The sequence below is a fragment of the Rhopalosiphum maidis genome, chromosome 3, assembly GCF_003676215.2.
Source record: "Rhopalosiphum maidis isolate BTI-1 chromosome 3, ASM367621v3, whole genome shotgun sequence".
NCBI classification, from domain to species: Eukaryota; Metazoa; Arthropoda; class Insecta; order Hemiptera; family Aphididae; genus Rhopalosiphum; species Rhopalosiphum maidis.
Genome location: NC_040879.1, coordinates 752,484 through 769,483, shown reverse-complemented (window position 1 = coordinate 769,483; position 17,000 = coordinate 752,484). Strand labels below are relative to the sequence as shown.

Sequence of the window (17,000 nt, the reverse complement as noted above, 5' to 3'; positions counted from 1 at the left end):
CATGACTATTTATACTGTACCAGCGCACAGTACTCGTAATAGAAGGAATAATGAACATACACGATTTGTAGGAATAAGAGAGAAGGTAAGAGTTATAAATGTTAAAATGATGGTAACAGACAAAAAGTCACATTATATATATAATGTCATTGCAATTTATATGTAATCGTAAATCGTAGTTTAAAACACTTATCTTATAATTTATAAGTAAGGTGATCAGCGTAATTATAGGGGGGGATCCTTTTTGCTTAACAGTTTTTAAGACAGGAAAAACTAGTAAAAGTTACGGAAAAATATATTCCTTGCCTACAATTTTTTCGGGCCCTTTTCTTAATTTGGGCCCTCTCTTATAACAAGACATCTACATATTTTAATGAATTATATAACGCACGAATAAACATTACTTACATTTGATCACATATTAATTAGTGGTATTACTAGTACCAAGTTGTATTTTTTTTAGTTGTATTTCATTAAATAGTTGGATCTAAAATCTATTTTTAAGATAATTGCAATATTTATTTATTATTTTTACTTTTGTAGTCAATAACACCTACTGTTATAAATTATAATCATAATAAGTTTTACCACGCAAATTTAAAATATTTTACGTTGTATTATTTTTTTTTATCCCAAAACATAATTTTTTTTTATCACATATCTACTATTTTTATTCTAGTAACATTAGTTAAAACTTAAAATACGGACCCATATTTAGGACTTAAATTTTAGGGCCCCAACTACAAGTCGGGGGCGCCCAGGAACATCCGGAACTACCCGTGCGCACGCCTATGATTTAGTTATCTATACTGGGATCGACTATACAATAAGTATAAAGTAGGTAAGCATGGCGTATATTTATATTCACAATAATACAATAAAGAGTTAATTTTTGAAAAAATAATAGATATCTGTTTGGTGTATTATTAATTGTATGGGACTATGGATTATTATTCCAATAATATATATATATATATATATATACATAATAATTTAATTATGCCGTTTATATTTTATTATTTTATGATATAGATAGAAAAAAAGTAGATACGTGATTCACCCCTATTTTAAATTCTGAGCAGAGCAATGAATGTATTGATTTTACAATGTGTTTTTTTTTATACAAGTATACCTATACTGTATAATGCTATACAATAAGTTGTCAATAAAATGCTTTGATTTTCAACTTTGAGGGTGGTTTTAGATATTAAATTAGATCTAGTTTGTATTTTCACTTAGAGAACAAAATTAAAAATGTTCAGTAATTTTATTTATGATTGGGAAAAATAAACAAAAATTAATGAAAAATTGAAATATTTACGCTGTAAACAAAATTTTAAATAAATTAGTTTACTTTTCCTTATTTATATTATAATTCGAAAACGAACAACTACAGAAACTTGAAACTTTTTCAAGTATCATTTTATCATTTTCTATTATACATCGTATAATTTTCAAAGTACTTTGAGTTATTTTTAGATAATTGAAATTTTTAATTTTTTTTTTTTTATTGTTATTTAAAATATTTCAAATGGGTAAAAATACTAGAAAATTTCATTCAAGGTTCCTAATATAATATATTCTAAAATATCGAAAATTTGTAATTATAATGTTTTCTATAAGAAATTTCAATTTAGAATTTTGACCAAATTCGTAAAAATCTTGATAAATGCATGTTATTTTGTAGTTTGAAATAGAAAATAAAAAATCGCCTCAAGTCAAAACATTCCTTAAATAGGATACAGAGTTACTTTTTTTAATGACAACATTAATCTATTTTTAATTTCATATTTCAAAGCAGATAATTTTTTTTAAGATTTTTCTATACCTAAAAATCGATTGGTTAATTAGTTATAATTTATAACTTATATATACTTGTATCTTTATTTTAAATTGAAGTTTATATATAATTAGATTCATAATCAGATTATTGAAGCTATATTTCACTGAGTATCTATCTATATCACTGTATTTGGCTTATAGAAATTTGGTTTTTATGTTTTTGTCAAAGTACTCCAAAAAATATTTTTGTTCGAAATTTAAAATTAAAAATGTAGGTATGTCATGTTTAAATAAATATAAAACAAAAAACGATATCGACGAAAAATCGTATAAATATATGTTGATTTTTGCAATCAGGTATTAAATTATATAGTATAATATAGGTAAACTGTATGTATTTCTTATGAAAAGAAGAATAATCGATAAATAAAATTATTGAATTATACAAAATTTTATAATTATATAGGTATATTGTATAACAATTAATTTAAGCATACATGTTGCCTGCTAGTTATGTGTAAGCTATAAATTTATAATGAAAAAATATTAAAAATTATGTACTTTTTAATGCTTCTTATATGCGGAGATTATCGTTAACGGCAATTGACAGAACTTTGCTGGCAGACGTTTTTATAGAAATTAACGCCGTACCTGGTGGAGGATTCACCCCCCTCCCCCCGAAATTTTTTCGTGTACCTATAAAATATTATAATAAAATTAGAACCCAATTTTTTTAGCTTAACCCCCCTCCCCGAAAATAATTTCCAGTTACGGCCTTGATAGAAATGATCGATTTTAGAGAAATTGATAAAATTTTTTTAAGAAAAAAGGGGTTATAGATAAAATGTAAGAACATTTCATCTTCCCCCTACAACATGACAAAATTATACCATTGAAAATCCGCCGTAGAGTAAGAAGTAGAGACCTAACATTTTAAAAATAGGCTATGCACGTAAATCTGAGTATAAAAATATATAGATAACAGTATCGACAGTTAGTATTTATACTATTACTATATTAAAATACCTATTTAATATCTTGTTTTTTTTTTTTTAATAATAAATTTGGCTGACATTGAATTGAGTCCCGTAAATAATTTTGAGTTATCGGAGTTGAGTCTGACCAATATTGTATAGGTTGTTCGAGTTGAGTCCCTTCAGCCTATTATTGATATATATATATTGATTGATTACATTGTTTTTAATAATAATAATAATAATTATGTGTAATATAATAATGTTAATAATTAAATAATGGTTGGTAAATATTGAAATGATACAGATTTAAAAAAGTTAAATATCCAAATTTGTTTATTTATATATTAGTTTGTCTGCTTCCGTAAAAAATTTTCTTTTTCTTGTGTTTCTTTACATGGTCTTTTTACTTTGCTTTTTAATTTTATATACCTATGTATTAGACTGTATCTCCAGAAGAGTGTCTACAAGAATAAAAATATTTGAATTTCCCGAATGAAAAAAAGCATTTAATTTTTAGTGAATTTTACTGAGTATAGGTATAGTTATGACCAGTGCCGGCGCTAGGGGAGGACAAATGGGACAAATGTCCAGGGCCCCGTTCTTGTTAAAGAGCCCCGCGATTTTAAATTATCATCTTAATACCGTGAGACACATTGACATTTTACATAATTACAATTTAAATTACCAATTTATAAGTTTATAAATTTATTATTCTATACTACACATCATACATGTATAATATTAGAATGGGGTACTCTGGGGTACCTAATGGCTAATACCTTGTCCAGAGGCTCGCAATACCTAGCGCCGGCACTGGTTATGACATTTTATCTATAAGGACTCAATTCAAACACATAAAAGTAGCATGGACTCAATTCAATATCACCGATAAATTAATTTGTAGGTTTTAATAGGATGGGAGATAGGCCTCCGAATATTTTTCGTGTTATACGTGATTATTTTTTTGTATGATGATTTCCATTTGATATATAGATATACTTTGTTATAAGTTATATGTAATTAGGTATATTAAATGTATAATACATAAACATAACTAATGACTAATGAGATGTATTGTAATGATAGCTATACTACTCTTTATAATTAATGACTAACAAGAGTGACTATCATCATAAATTCATAACCTTTATTATGTACTATTATAAACTGTATATTATGTCTTTATCTACATACAATATTATATTAACTCTAGTCAGAGGACATCCATCTGTGATCTGTCCAATTTTGACATCAGCACCCGGCAGTTTTCTTGCGTTTATCTGTGGTAAAACACTGTTAGTTATTCTATTGTGATATTTTTTTTAAATAATATAAATATGTTTTATTTAGTATGACTATTATATACAAGGGCTAATTGGAGACCTATTTCTTCTTCATTTGTCCAGGTCTGCAGTTGAATTACATGGTAAGATAAATAGTTACTTATACATTTTTAATATTAATATTCTTATATGCAGTGGCGAAGCTTGGGTTCGGGATTAGGGTAGACAAATTTAAAATAATATTTTTTAGAAAGAAATTATTTAAATAAAAATACACAAATAAACTTATTTTATTCATAGCACTAACTAGTAACAATTTTTTTATATTATTTTATAGATTAAATCTATTTTTCTATTTTTTGTTTTTGCAAATAAATCAATAACTTCATCAATAAATGTAGGATCTGTGGATAACTCGTTCAACATTTGTTTTTCAATGGCCAGTGATGACAAATTTGACAATCGGTCATTGTTCATAGAATTTCTTAAAAACGTTTTAATACGTTTCAAAGCACTCATATTCCTCTCACTAGAAGAAGTTGTTACAGGGATGCATAATACTAATTGTAATAATTTTGAAAGTTCTTGATATACATCTAGTAAATTGTCTAAAATTAAATAAAAATAATTAATTATAAATATTTTAAATTAAAATGTACATTATAATTTTTTATATTCTTACTTTTGTATAAATAATTGAATAAATCTTTTGGTGTTAAATATTTATCAGGGCTGTCATAAATTATTTCCAATTCATTTTGTAATCGTTCTAAGTTAAATATGTCTGGAAAATGATTTTTTAGTTCCATTAGTTTATCCATTGGGAAATTATTTTTGTAATCCTTAAACGACGTATTATTTGTAAGCTCGACAAATTTTAAATTTATGAAATCTTTAAATCGAACTTCAATTTGTACTATTATAGAATCTAATATTTCATAAGTTAGAGTTTTGAGATCAATTATATTTTTTTCTGAATATTGTAGTTCGCTATTTAACTCCATCGCCGATTTACAACATATTGATATAGTCTCCTCTTTTCTCATTGCAATTAATTGATCAGAAAATATTTTTATTTGTTTGACACAATATTGAACATCAGCAGTGCATTTAGTCTGTAGTATTAAAAATACATGATCTGAATATAAAAATAGTTTTTTAAACAAACAAAGTAAATAAACAAATTTAAAATTTGTTAGCTTATGCAATAAACCATATGCCATATTTATAGTTATTGGATCCCAGTCGTCTTCGTCTGTAACACAAGTTATCGCTTTTTTCAATTCTATAAAATGGGTAGTAATAGTTGCAGCAGCTCTGGAGTGATAATTCCACCTCGTTTCACAACTTTGAGGAAGTTTAAACCCTTTTTCCCTTAAAAGCTGACTTCTTTTTGGCGATCTACTAAAAAATGTATGAAACATAGTCAAATCACTTATAAATATTTTCACAGATTTTATCGATTTTGATCCGTGTAGAAACACTAGGTTAAGTTGGTGAGCATAACAATGTATGAACATTGCTTTTGGATACGACTTTTTAATAATAGCTTGAACTCCATTCTTTTGCCCTGCCATAACAGCTGCTCCGTCATATGTTTGACACACTAGTTTATCACCTATATTCCAATTTTTTATTTCTGTTAATAAAATTTCAGATAGGCCAAAGGCAGATTTATCTTTTGATACATCGAAAAATCCTATAAACCTCTCTTCAATTTTGTTATCGACTACATATCTAAATATAATGCTCATTTGAGATTTACACGATACATCTGTTGTTTCATCAGCTTGAATAGAAATAAAATTTGCTTTTTGTAATTCGTTTGAAATTTTAGTTTTTAACACACTAGTAATACAGGAAATTAAATCGTTTTGAATATCGCTTGATGTTCCTTTAAAAACTGAATTCGACATAAAATGTTCTCTGAGAAGTTGCTCTTCTCGAGAAAGTAAATCTAAAAGTTCTAAATAATTTCCTTTATTTATAGAAGAACTATCTTCGTTATGACCACGAAAAGCTATTTCTTGCTTTCCCAAAAAACAAATAACATGTATTAAACGTGTTAATATTCGACGATTAACACCGACATTTTCATTATGTTTAATTGCAGCCAAACGACGTCCTTCCGACAGTGCATGTTCAATCCGATTTGCCCCAAGTAACATAAATTGTTCTTGGGAAGTTAAATGTGTTTTACTTATTGCATGTTTTGATGCTTTACGATCAAAATTTTTCATAACTGAAATACTATCACTTCCCCATGTTTTTTCTCCCCGAAACAGTAAACAATAATAACAAAATAATTTACCTAGATTTTTACTTCCAGCTAACCACGCATATTTTGTGTACCATGATATTTGAAATTTTCGTATTGTTTTCCCATCAACCGTTTCCAAACTTAAACGTGGTGTTGGTTTTTTCGTTTTTAATTGAAGTTTATGTTCGAAAGAGTAGTTATGAATTCCTACTTTTAAAATTTCACTTATTATATCTGAACACTCCATATTATTAAATTTAAAACACTTCGCGTTCCAACGAGAAACAACAACTAGGTACCTAAATAGTTTAAAATATGTTTAAAAGATTCATCAATTTAAATATAAAATATAAATTATTAAAAATACACTGCTATTAAAATTAAATACGTATTATGCTATTATTATTACTGCTTACTGTATAAATACGAATAAGAAAATAATTATTACTATATTATATCATTATCTTATCGTCATGTGGGTATATTTATAAATATACCATAACGATACATTCGTGAGACATGTCTCCATTAACTCAATGCGCACGATACCCCTCCTTCAAGAACCCACCACACCGCATGTTCTAAAGTATGAGACACTATTCACATTGTCTATATATCTAGCAAATAACATTATTATTGACTATTGTCTTGTTTTGACCCGACAGCGTCTATTTAAATCTGTTTATGCATGTATATTTTATATTTTATAATTTTTAGAATAATTATAAACTAAAATATCGTCTATAATAAAAATACAAATTTGAAATTACAATACATTTTAATTTTTTAAAAACTTTAGGTATATTTTAATACGATTATAAAACACAAATTGACGAATCATTTTTAATGGGTAGACAATGTCTCTTTGTCTCATAGGTAGCTTCGCCACTGCTTATATGTTTGTAATTATAACTTCTCCAAAATTTGAAATATGACAATTTTTAAATTCTACTTATTTAACATGAGTTTTTTTTGAATTTAAGACAATAAAATAAAAAATGTGGAAAAGTCAATGTCAAGTAGATTTCATGATAAATTTAAATCTGTTGTCAGATTTATCATCACTTCACTCGATCAATCAGTACATTTGGCAAAGAATTTAGAATACGACTAGTTTTCTATGTTTTGGGTGTATTAGATGGAGACAGAAAAAATTAGTATCGAATCCCCCCTTAAAGCTAATTATCCTGATCATATTAGTACCTACTCATAATAATAATTTAAGGATAAATAGTTAATAGGATATATAGTTGATGTTATTGATTATAGAAATATAGAATTATATAATTATATTATAAGAATATAAGATAATATGTATATTATTATTGAAATCAAATACAATAAAATATCATTATTGAACTATTTAGACTACTACAATTATGAACTAGGGTTTAGGATTAAAAAATAAGAATGCAACATAATATAATATATTAATATCTATTATCTAGGTATCGGGTAACAACAATTTGTCAAAATAAAATTTTTTTAAGAGAATTGCAGGTTTTGCAGGTAATATAGAATGGTTAGAATTCGTCAGATACAGATGAGTTTCTGGGCAGTAACGACAACGCTATCTGTCGCCATTGTTTTCAACTATTATTTGCGAAACACGAAGAACAAAGAATGCGAAAGTGAGTTCTCTACATAGATTTATATTAATCTATGGTTCTCCTTCTCTACTCACTACTACCGTGGTTAGGGGTGCAATTTTAATGAAAAAACTGAGGGTGCTGAAGCTCCTCTATCTTTTTTTATAATGATAACACGAAACAATTTGCTGGTGCTTATTTCAAAATTGGGGACGCTAAGCACACCTAAGCCCCTCTCAAATTGTTACTCTTACCGTGGTCAGGCCGGATCATAGACATATTTATGTGTTATATGTCTATGGACCGGATCCAGAATATATTTACGGGGGGGGGGGGGGAGCGAATATCATGACGTGTGTACCGTATTTTATCGGCTGTCGAAAACAGACATCGTAGAATTTAATTGTGTAGTCTACAGGTAGGTATAGCTCCTTAGGGGCCTTGGATCTGTGACTGTAGCCAATTCACTTATCTTTCATCCCTGCCGTGTATGAGTATGATTAATAAATTGTTAGATACTGATTTCTGACCGAAGTTGTGTTTTATTATAATTTATGTTAGGAACTACGCAGGTAATTCGACAAAGTCTTGTATTCTTGTGGTTTGGGAATTAAGGCGCTGATTAGAGCCTTTCTCGCCTAATACAAAGAAATCGTGAATTCCTGAAAATTCCCACGTTATATGTGTACAATTTTATAAGTCTATAGGAGCATAAAATGTATTGTAAACGAGTAATTTTTAAGTAGGTACCTACAGGCTACAGCAACACAATATATTTGAGAGTAGGTGAGTTTTTTAGGTAGACGGATTAGAATAGATGTCTTAAGTATTACACAAAAAATGTATCAAATGAATACTATTAAGTACAAATTATCTGCTACAAATACTATAAAAATGTGAACATGTAGTAGGTGGTGGGTGGTTAAATTAATTAGGTTTAATATTCTAGTTGGCAACATAAAGTTGTTGATACATGGCGTCACTGAGTATCTACATAAATTACTAATTAGTCATATTTATTAAATCAAGGAAATTTTGCATAGCTTTAGATAATATGTTCAATATAGTTTTCAATAATATATTTCATGATATTAAAGAAATGTTGCTATATTTTACATTTTAATACTGAAACAACATATTATGTAATGTTGCATTCCTTATGCGGTTGTGCCCAAAAATAAATGAAGTCATTGCTTAGCATAAACAAAAAAAAAACTTTTATAATTGTTTTGGAATCAATATCAAAGATTATTATAATATTATTATTTAATATAAATATAGTTATATGGTATAGGAATTGAGAATACATTATCAAAACTTAAATTAAAATTTAATCTAAGAACTAGAGCTTCATTATTAGTTGTTTCATACCTATATAATAATATATCACTTGTATGGATATGATCTAATTTTTAACACAAAAATGTTAAAAGGCACTTTCTTTTTATGTATCAATATTCATTTATGTATGTAAATTTGTAATTTCAGTATTTATTTTAACTACACCATGGTTAGCATAAATATAAAACAAAGTTAATTAAAAATATGTAATATCAATGAACCCGGGTATAAACAATTATATTTTCAAACAAATTTGAACAAGTAGTTTTAATAAATTGTATATAAATAAATTCTACTTATTTTAATTTTAAATTTAATATAGTTTATAATTTTAATTTATGAAATATTTAAAATTAAAACTATGAGTTATAAATAAAATTAAAATATTATTATTATTCAATATTGTTTTATATTTATGTACGAATGTAGTAAATTAATAAACACTAAATACAATTTATTATTTTTAAATTAAAAAATAATCGATTTTGCTCTATATAAATGTAATTTTAATACATAATTCAACTATTTAAAGTTTGATAAATAGTATGATTAATATAAAATAACTATTAACACATAACATAAACTATTAATCATTTGTGCCATTATTTTTCTCAATTTACTCAGAATATAATAAAAAATTAACATAACATTTTAGCTTGTTTAAATTATATATTATTTGGTCATAATATAAAGTGTTGTGCGATCATTTTTATTTTTCATGAAGAAAACAAATTAGGTACTATTAAAAAAATGGAGATCTATGAGATAATTTAGGCTATTATGCTGGTAATATAATTAATTTAATTAATTTATAACTGGAATAAGTAATACCATTTAGTATTTATATTTACAGATTTAAGTATAAATATTGTAACTGGTTTTTAATTTAGTGAAATTAACTAATAATTAGTTTAATTATAACACGATGAACTTAAGAAGATTCCGTTGATGATCTTGAAACAATTTTACGACATCCGTGACACACTGGCACAGGATCTTGACTAAGGTGACCAGGTAATGGAACATTCATATCTATACAACGAGTGCAAAACACATTTCCACATTTCCAACAGTGATACTAAATATAAAATATAAACATAAATATTATAATTCTGTGATTTATAGTAAAATAAATATATCTATTGTGAAATTATGTAGATTAATAATTTCACATAAATAAAAAATGTCTTAATTATTGTAACTGGGAATAAAGTTTAATTTCATTGAGTACCACTATGCTATAACTAAAATATAATAATAATTATTAATTACCAGTAACGTTTTACCTGACTAATAAATAAAACAAAATATTAATGCTTATAAATATTATTGTAGTAGTAACATAACACAAAAGACAGCCTTTTCTTGGAACTTTATTATTTGTTAAGTATTGAGTTCCAAGAGAGGTGTCTTAAATGTTTATAACACATTCATGAATAGTATATCGATTTTACTATTATATAGATCCATTTATGTTTAAAATATTAATTCACTATTTACGTGCTAGTGGTTATGTTCACATTTTGATAATTATTTATTATTATAATAAAATAAATTTAAATATAATTAAATCATTGATATTACAACAATAATATATTACTTTTTTTGTAGAAGAATCAGTGGAACATTCACAAGAAACTGCTTCTCGTAAGCTCTTCCATTCAATAGCCACCTTATGGGCTTCATCTAGTTTTGGTTCCATAACAGTTAAGTTATCAAATGCATCATTCATTGATTGTTTAATGTTATCTTCTCTGTTATAGCTCATAGGTTCTATACATATTTCTTTTGAAAACAGACTGTTTTTGACCATGTCTGCACCATCAGATATTTTACGTTTAAAATATGATAATCTTTTTTGTAGGAATTTTACGTGATCATCAATAGATTTTGTTTGTTCACTAGTTGCTAGTAAAATGTCATATACATGCTCACGTGGATGAACTCCATTTTCAAAACGACAATACATTCCCCGCCAAAATCTTATATTTTGTGGAGATAAATCAGGGCTCATAGTTTCTGTTTGAGCACTATACAGAGGGTTTAAAAATTCTTTTTTGTGTTCTTCAACATAACCCCAAAAAGAAAACGTACGATCTTTGAGTCTAAACAATTATTTATAATATAAATGTTATAAGAATAAATTATTTAATTAATTGTATGAAATACAGTAAAATAATTACTTGAGATCAACGCGTTCTTTTTCACAATTTCCAATAAAAGTTCCATACTGACAAGATGTTACATGATCATGTAAAATTAATAAAAATCTTTCATTGAATTCAAATGAAGTAGGTTGAATCATTGTGAGTTGCCATGTTGCTTCTATAAATTGAGTAAATACTGGGGAAACTTCTTTTGAGTCACCAGCTATATGGCCACATCGATCACTAAATTTATGTCCAAATGCTAACCAATCTTTTTCAATAAGCGCCTATTATTTAAAACAAATTAAAAATTAGAACATAATTATTAATTTCAATTTTTCAGTAAAATATTAAATTTTACTTGAAATCCTTGGAGTGTCCGATAATATGGATCTAACATTAGTGAAGCCAGTGAACAGACTTGAGCTGTTCGATCCCACCCATCTGAACAATGGACCACAACTGACTTTCCATTATTAACTGCTTGGCATATAAAAGCAGATGTATCAAGAATAGTTTTGATATGCCGTAACCAACCACTACTGTCTAATCCTCCAATAAATTGTGACATAGATAGATTTCGCTGTTCACATACTAAAAATGATATTAATATCAAAATAAATAAATATATTAACAAGTATTACTCATCAATTTTAAGTTATAATTTTTATAATGGTACTCACAATCTACAACTTTGGACAAACTATTTCTCATTACATGAATATTTTCTATACCTAAGAAATTAAATTTAATATTATCGTAGAAGTTTTCATTTTCATAACCTTTCCCTGTTGCTCGATTTGCCATAGCATTAATCTAAAAATTGACATAACATAATAATGAATAATAAGTTTTGTTTAATTATTTTTCTAATAAAATTACCTTTGGTCTAGTATCAACAACATACATGTACTCACTACCAGGGTTTGTGTATAGTATACATGTAAGAAGTTGTTCATCTTCCATACATCTGGCATTAAATCCAGATAATGGTTGTGCACAACGGCAAATAGATGCCTATAAATAAAAAAACGTAAAATCCAATAAACAACATACTTTTTGTAAAATACCTTGTTTTTGTGTAAGTATGTAAGTACTGGTAATCGTTCTTTGCTACGAAACTTTGAACTGCCCACTAAAATGGATGTACTCACAGACGATGGTACAAAGAGGAACTTTGGGTAAGTATCACACAACTGTCAATAATTAATTAATTGTATAGGCTGATCATTATCATACATTAGGATTATAAAAATAAAATTAATTAAAAATATCAACCTGATAGTCTTGATTTAATGTAGTTAGACTCCAAGATTCATTTGGTACATTCATTCTTTTATATTCTTTTTCCAAATTAAAACTATCCCAACCAGCACTTTTCGAAATCTTATCAGAATTTGATTTGTATAAAAAACAGTAAACATCTTCGATTTTTGCTAGAAATTGATATTAATAATTCATTATCTTTAAATTAATATTAATGCATATTTTTGATTTAAGGAACAATTCAAATACAAACCAGGTTGGCAGAGAACAAGCAGTGACGTAAATATATTGTGAGAATCTCTTTCTTTTGGTATAACAAATGTGACTGATAAGAATGTTTTACATCGTATTAGTATTGGACAACCAGTTGTTGTAATAGGTAATTTTTCGACACTGCCTATATGCATTAATAGCACCCAAGATTCTTTATTGTTTTCAGTATCGAAAAATATTAAATGAGTAGCTGTTAAGTATAATGTACCAGCTGATGTTTTTTTGGAATTATATCGATCTAACATTCGTACATTTTCTATCTGAAATTAAAAAAAATTACAGTTTAACGCAAATTAACTCAAATTGTATAGATAATAATATAAGCAAGTAAGTTAATAGCATTTTAACTTGTGAGCTACTTAAGCTTTTTTTATGAAGGATTAAGGGCAGCTATGACCTATGTGTAACATGGTTAAAAGTTAAGTTTAATTTATATATACAATAGTATCAAGAAAATATCAATACCTAAAGCTAAAAATAATTACACTATTAGTGACAAAGCAAAATACAATCTTGAAAATTTCAAAGTAAACCACATTACATTTTTATAATTACACAAAGTTTTGAAAACACTTGATTTTTTTTTTAATCTCAAATTTTACACCATGCATTTCATATTCTTAAATAGTAGGTAATATTACAGTTATTATTGAAAGCAATTTTGTTAAGAGTTACAAAATTAATTTTTAGCATGTGAATTTCTAATTTGAAATAAGCATATTAATTGGAACATAATAATTATAATATTTGTAGTAGATTGTATTAGAATTAAACAAACAATACAAAAATGTTGTGAGTTAAGCTTTAAGAGATAATATGAAATAATGGTGTACAAGTCATGAGCGAATCGAGGGGGTATAATATATTAATTTCTAGTTGAAAAATCATATAATGGATTCTTGATTCTTAAGTACAATGAAACTTAACTTAACAAACACCACTCTCAACAGACAAATTGATATAATCCCAGCAAAAAATGTGATTATGATAATTATGTCAAGGATCGAATTACGATTGTTAATATACTCCTATATTGCCTAGGACGACAATGTTAATTGCCTATATAATATAATAACTACTGATATGTACATGAATAACTATATTTAATATGTATTAATATTTACTATCAGCTTTTATTTTTTATAAAAGTACAATATTTTTATTAAAAATGAGTAAATAATACGTACATGAGTTCATATTTTATTGGAGCAATGGTACCCGTATATTATAGGATTAAAATATTTTACAAACCATCCAGTTAATAATAATCTTTAAACATTTTAGTAATTATTAAATGTTATTAGTGTCATTAAACATTTTAATAAATATATTCTATCAATTATTATCATATAATAAGAATATAAGAATATTATACTTTAAAAAAGCAGGACAAAATACAAGGACACTAGATTCAGTTAACTCACCTCAAAATAAAACTTATAATGGTTTTTTCTAGTAACATTTGAATTAAAATTTTGATATAAAATATTTTTTGGATTACTCATATTATCCAAAAACACATTCAGAAAAATAAACAAATCATTCTAAAATCTATATATTTCTCACTTCACTTGGTATTTAAGATTATATTAAATCATTTTAGTTATTACAGAATTATTTCTGATATATATTCAAAATATTGTTGTAATAAAATAACTAATTATTAAATAATATATAAAACTTCTATTTTACTGAAATAAATTTTGTATATTTAGTTAGGTATGTATATTTTTTCTGATAATTGTATTGATTAATAATATTTCTTAAGAATTAGGTTTATCAACATAAATAATTAAAATATGGCACCTAAATTTAGTATTGTTAAAAATATAACTTGATACATTTGACAGATAGTTTTTAAAATATATATGTGAAATATGAATATACAATAAATGGATAAGGGATTATAACTTCATGCATATATAACATATGCAAAACCATGCAGTTATAGGGTAAACTTCTAAATAATGGGTTTTAAAATTATTTACTAAAAAACAATATTTATTTATATTATATTGCTAATTTTTGATAATTCACAAACTAATCTAATGGATGTTGTTTTTTTTTTTTTAGAAATTTAGTATAAAAGTTATCACAATGTATATGAAGTACAATGGTAAAATTCAGTGGTGCCGAAGTTCATTCCAAGATCATACATTTAATTTACAGACACCTACCACTAAATATAATTTTACAGGCCTACATGGATCCCTCTACTCTTTAATTAATATATTCAAATATTTATTAATTATTCTAATTAATTTGAGTTCCTACATGAATAAACTAAAAATATAGCTTTGCATGAGTAAAATGTATTAATATATTATAACTAAACCTAAATGGATCTATCAATACTTTTTTGTAACTATAAAAATCAGTAAATAATGTAATAATAAAAACATAAGTATTAATAAATAATTATTTTTTAATCAAAATGAAAGTATTATTTTAAAACTTTAGATAATAATGCACTTTTCATACTTATAATATAATTCTTTTTGTATTAGCTTTGCAAGTAATTCTCATTAAACTATTTGTTTTAATATTATAATTGGTTCTTGTTTTAACTAATAGGTATCCATAATTATTATTATAAGAAAAACTAGAAAATAAGGCATTATTACTAGCTGATATATACCACCACCACCATCATCCACATAATATATATGTTTAGGTCGCATACTAGAAGATAAGTTCAGTGCCACTGGTGAAATCATAGTAACTTAAAACTCAAAAGTTTATTTACAAGTTTAAAATAAAAAATCTTTGAAAAATTCTATAGGATAATAATTTATAAATATTTTTCCCTATAGTTTAGATTTAATATTATTTTTGTAATACTAATAGAATTATACCTACTAATTTAGTTGACTCCAATATTAAGAGCATTTTAATAGAATATTATTAGTTAATAACTAAGAAATTATAAGAAATATCTTTTGATAGATTTTAAAAGTCAATAGCTGAATAAATTATTGTAAATTGTATTTAATGTAAATTTTTTTTTAAATGTTTTTATAATTATTATAATGATTTTAACTATTAGGTAATCAGCATTCTTTTTTACTGAATAACCACGTTGTACCTTTTTAATGACCGAACCGTCCTGTTGCTGTTGCCTGGCCACTTTGGCCATGGCAGCTTCACGCTGTAGCCACGACCTCAAGCGGCAGAACAAAGAATACGATCCGGGTGCCGATGACAAACGATACAGACGGAAGCCGGCCGGTGACACGAACCTGTCTTTTTCAGCCATACAACTGCATGTGATACAGATTTATACACACAACTCACTGCGTGTCCTACAAAAGCATGCACAACAACCTGGGTTAGATCTACTTTAATAACTACAGAATACAAACCACCATAACCTCTCCGGGTAGAATAATTAAACACTACAGGTAGGTAGGTTAGGGATTGTGTAGATTAGGATAATTTAAGAAGGAATCTAGTTTTCTAGCACACATGCATAATATGTGTTAACCTTAGCCACAAGCACCCAACAAAATATCCAACACTTATTTATCAAGTATATTTTCAATATTTATAATTAAAAGGACGCGACTAGGAATCATGTAAATTACTTTTGGAGTTTTTATATGTTCCATCTTGGCAATTCAAGGCACATTAATAAAAAAATAAGTGACTAGAGTATTAAAAATAGGTTAACATAAATATGAATAAATAACTGAAGAAATTAAGAATATAAAGTTGTCAATCATAAAGTTAATTAGGCATTCGGCCTATAGTAAATTTTTAAACCAATAAATATTAAGTAATAACTATTAAAGCATAGCAATTAAAAAACATAAGTAAGTACATAACACTGAGACTGATATTCACTGTATAAGTGTTAGGTGGTAGTACTCATAGACCATAGTAGCATTGATTATCAGTATTTTGTGGTAGTAACATTGATTATAAATAGTACATAAGTCAATCATGTATGATAGTGGCAAATTTTTATCAAAATACGATAAGGTATCACGGCAATAGATAATAGTATAATACTATTTTTAACGTAGATATTAATATGTAATAGTCTTTTGAATCACAATTTAGTAATTCACAGATTAGTGATT

General features: G+C 26.2%; 1 protein-coding gene and 1 long non-coding RNA gene across 4 annotated transcripts; one reads left to right on the top strand and one right to left on the bottom strand.

Annotated features, from left to right (window-relative positions):
- Positions 1 to 3,976: 3,976 nt before the first annotated feature.
- Positions 3,977 to 7,440, top strand: LOC113558985. The gene is made up of 3 exons (XR_003405789.1): positions 3,977 to 4,044; positions 4,110 to 4,185; positions 7,286 to 7,440. It is a non-coding gene; the product is annotated as an uncharacterized LOC113558985 (long non-coding RNA).
- A 2,457-nt stretch (positions 7,441 to 9,897) lies between these two features.
- On the bottom strand, positions 9,898 to 16,773 carry LOC113558703 (myotubularin-related protein 6-like). Of its 3 annotated transcripts, XM_026964212.1 has the most exons (11): positions 16,503 to 16,773; positions 16,004 to 16,220; positions 12,899 to 13,178; positions 12,658 to 12,815; positions 12,450 to 12,575; positions 12,262 to 12,396; positions 12,063 to 12,195; positions 11,741 to 11,973; positions 11,416 to 11,666; positions 10,833 to 11,337; positions 9,898 to 10,310 (listed from the first exon to the last, which is right to left on the bottom strand). In XM_026964212.1, exons 2-11 carry the CDS (start codon positions 16,172 to 16,174, stop codon positions 10,164 to 10,166), a joined length of 2,139 nt encoding a protein of 712 aa, XP_026820013.1. In that variant the 5' UTR covers positions 16,175 to 16,220; positions 16,503 to 16,773; the 3' UTR covers positions 9,898 to 10,163. The 3 variants fall into 3 exon arrangements, with proteins under 3 accessions (XP_026820013.1, XP_026820016.1, XP_026820014.1); XM_026964215.1 differs by lacking the exon at positions 16,004 to 16,220; XM_026964213.1 differs by lacking the exon at positions 16,503 to 16,773 and having other exon boundaries at positions 16,004 to 16,481.
- Between the last annotated feature and the right edge of the window lie 227 nt (positions 16,774 to 17,000).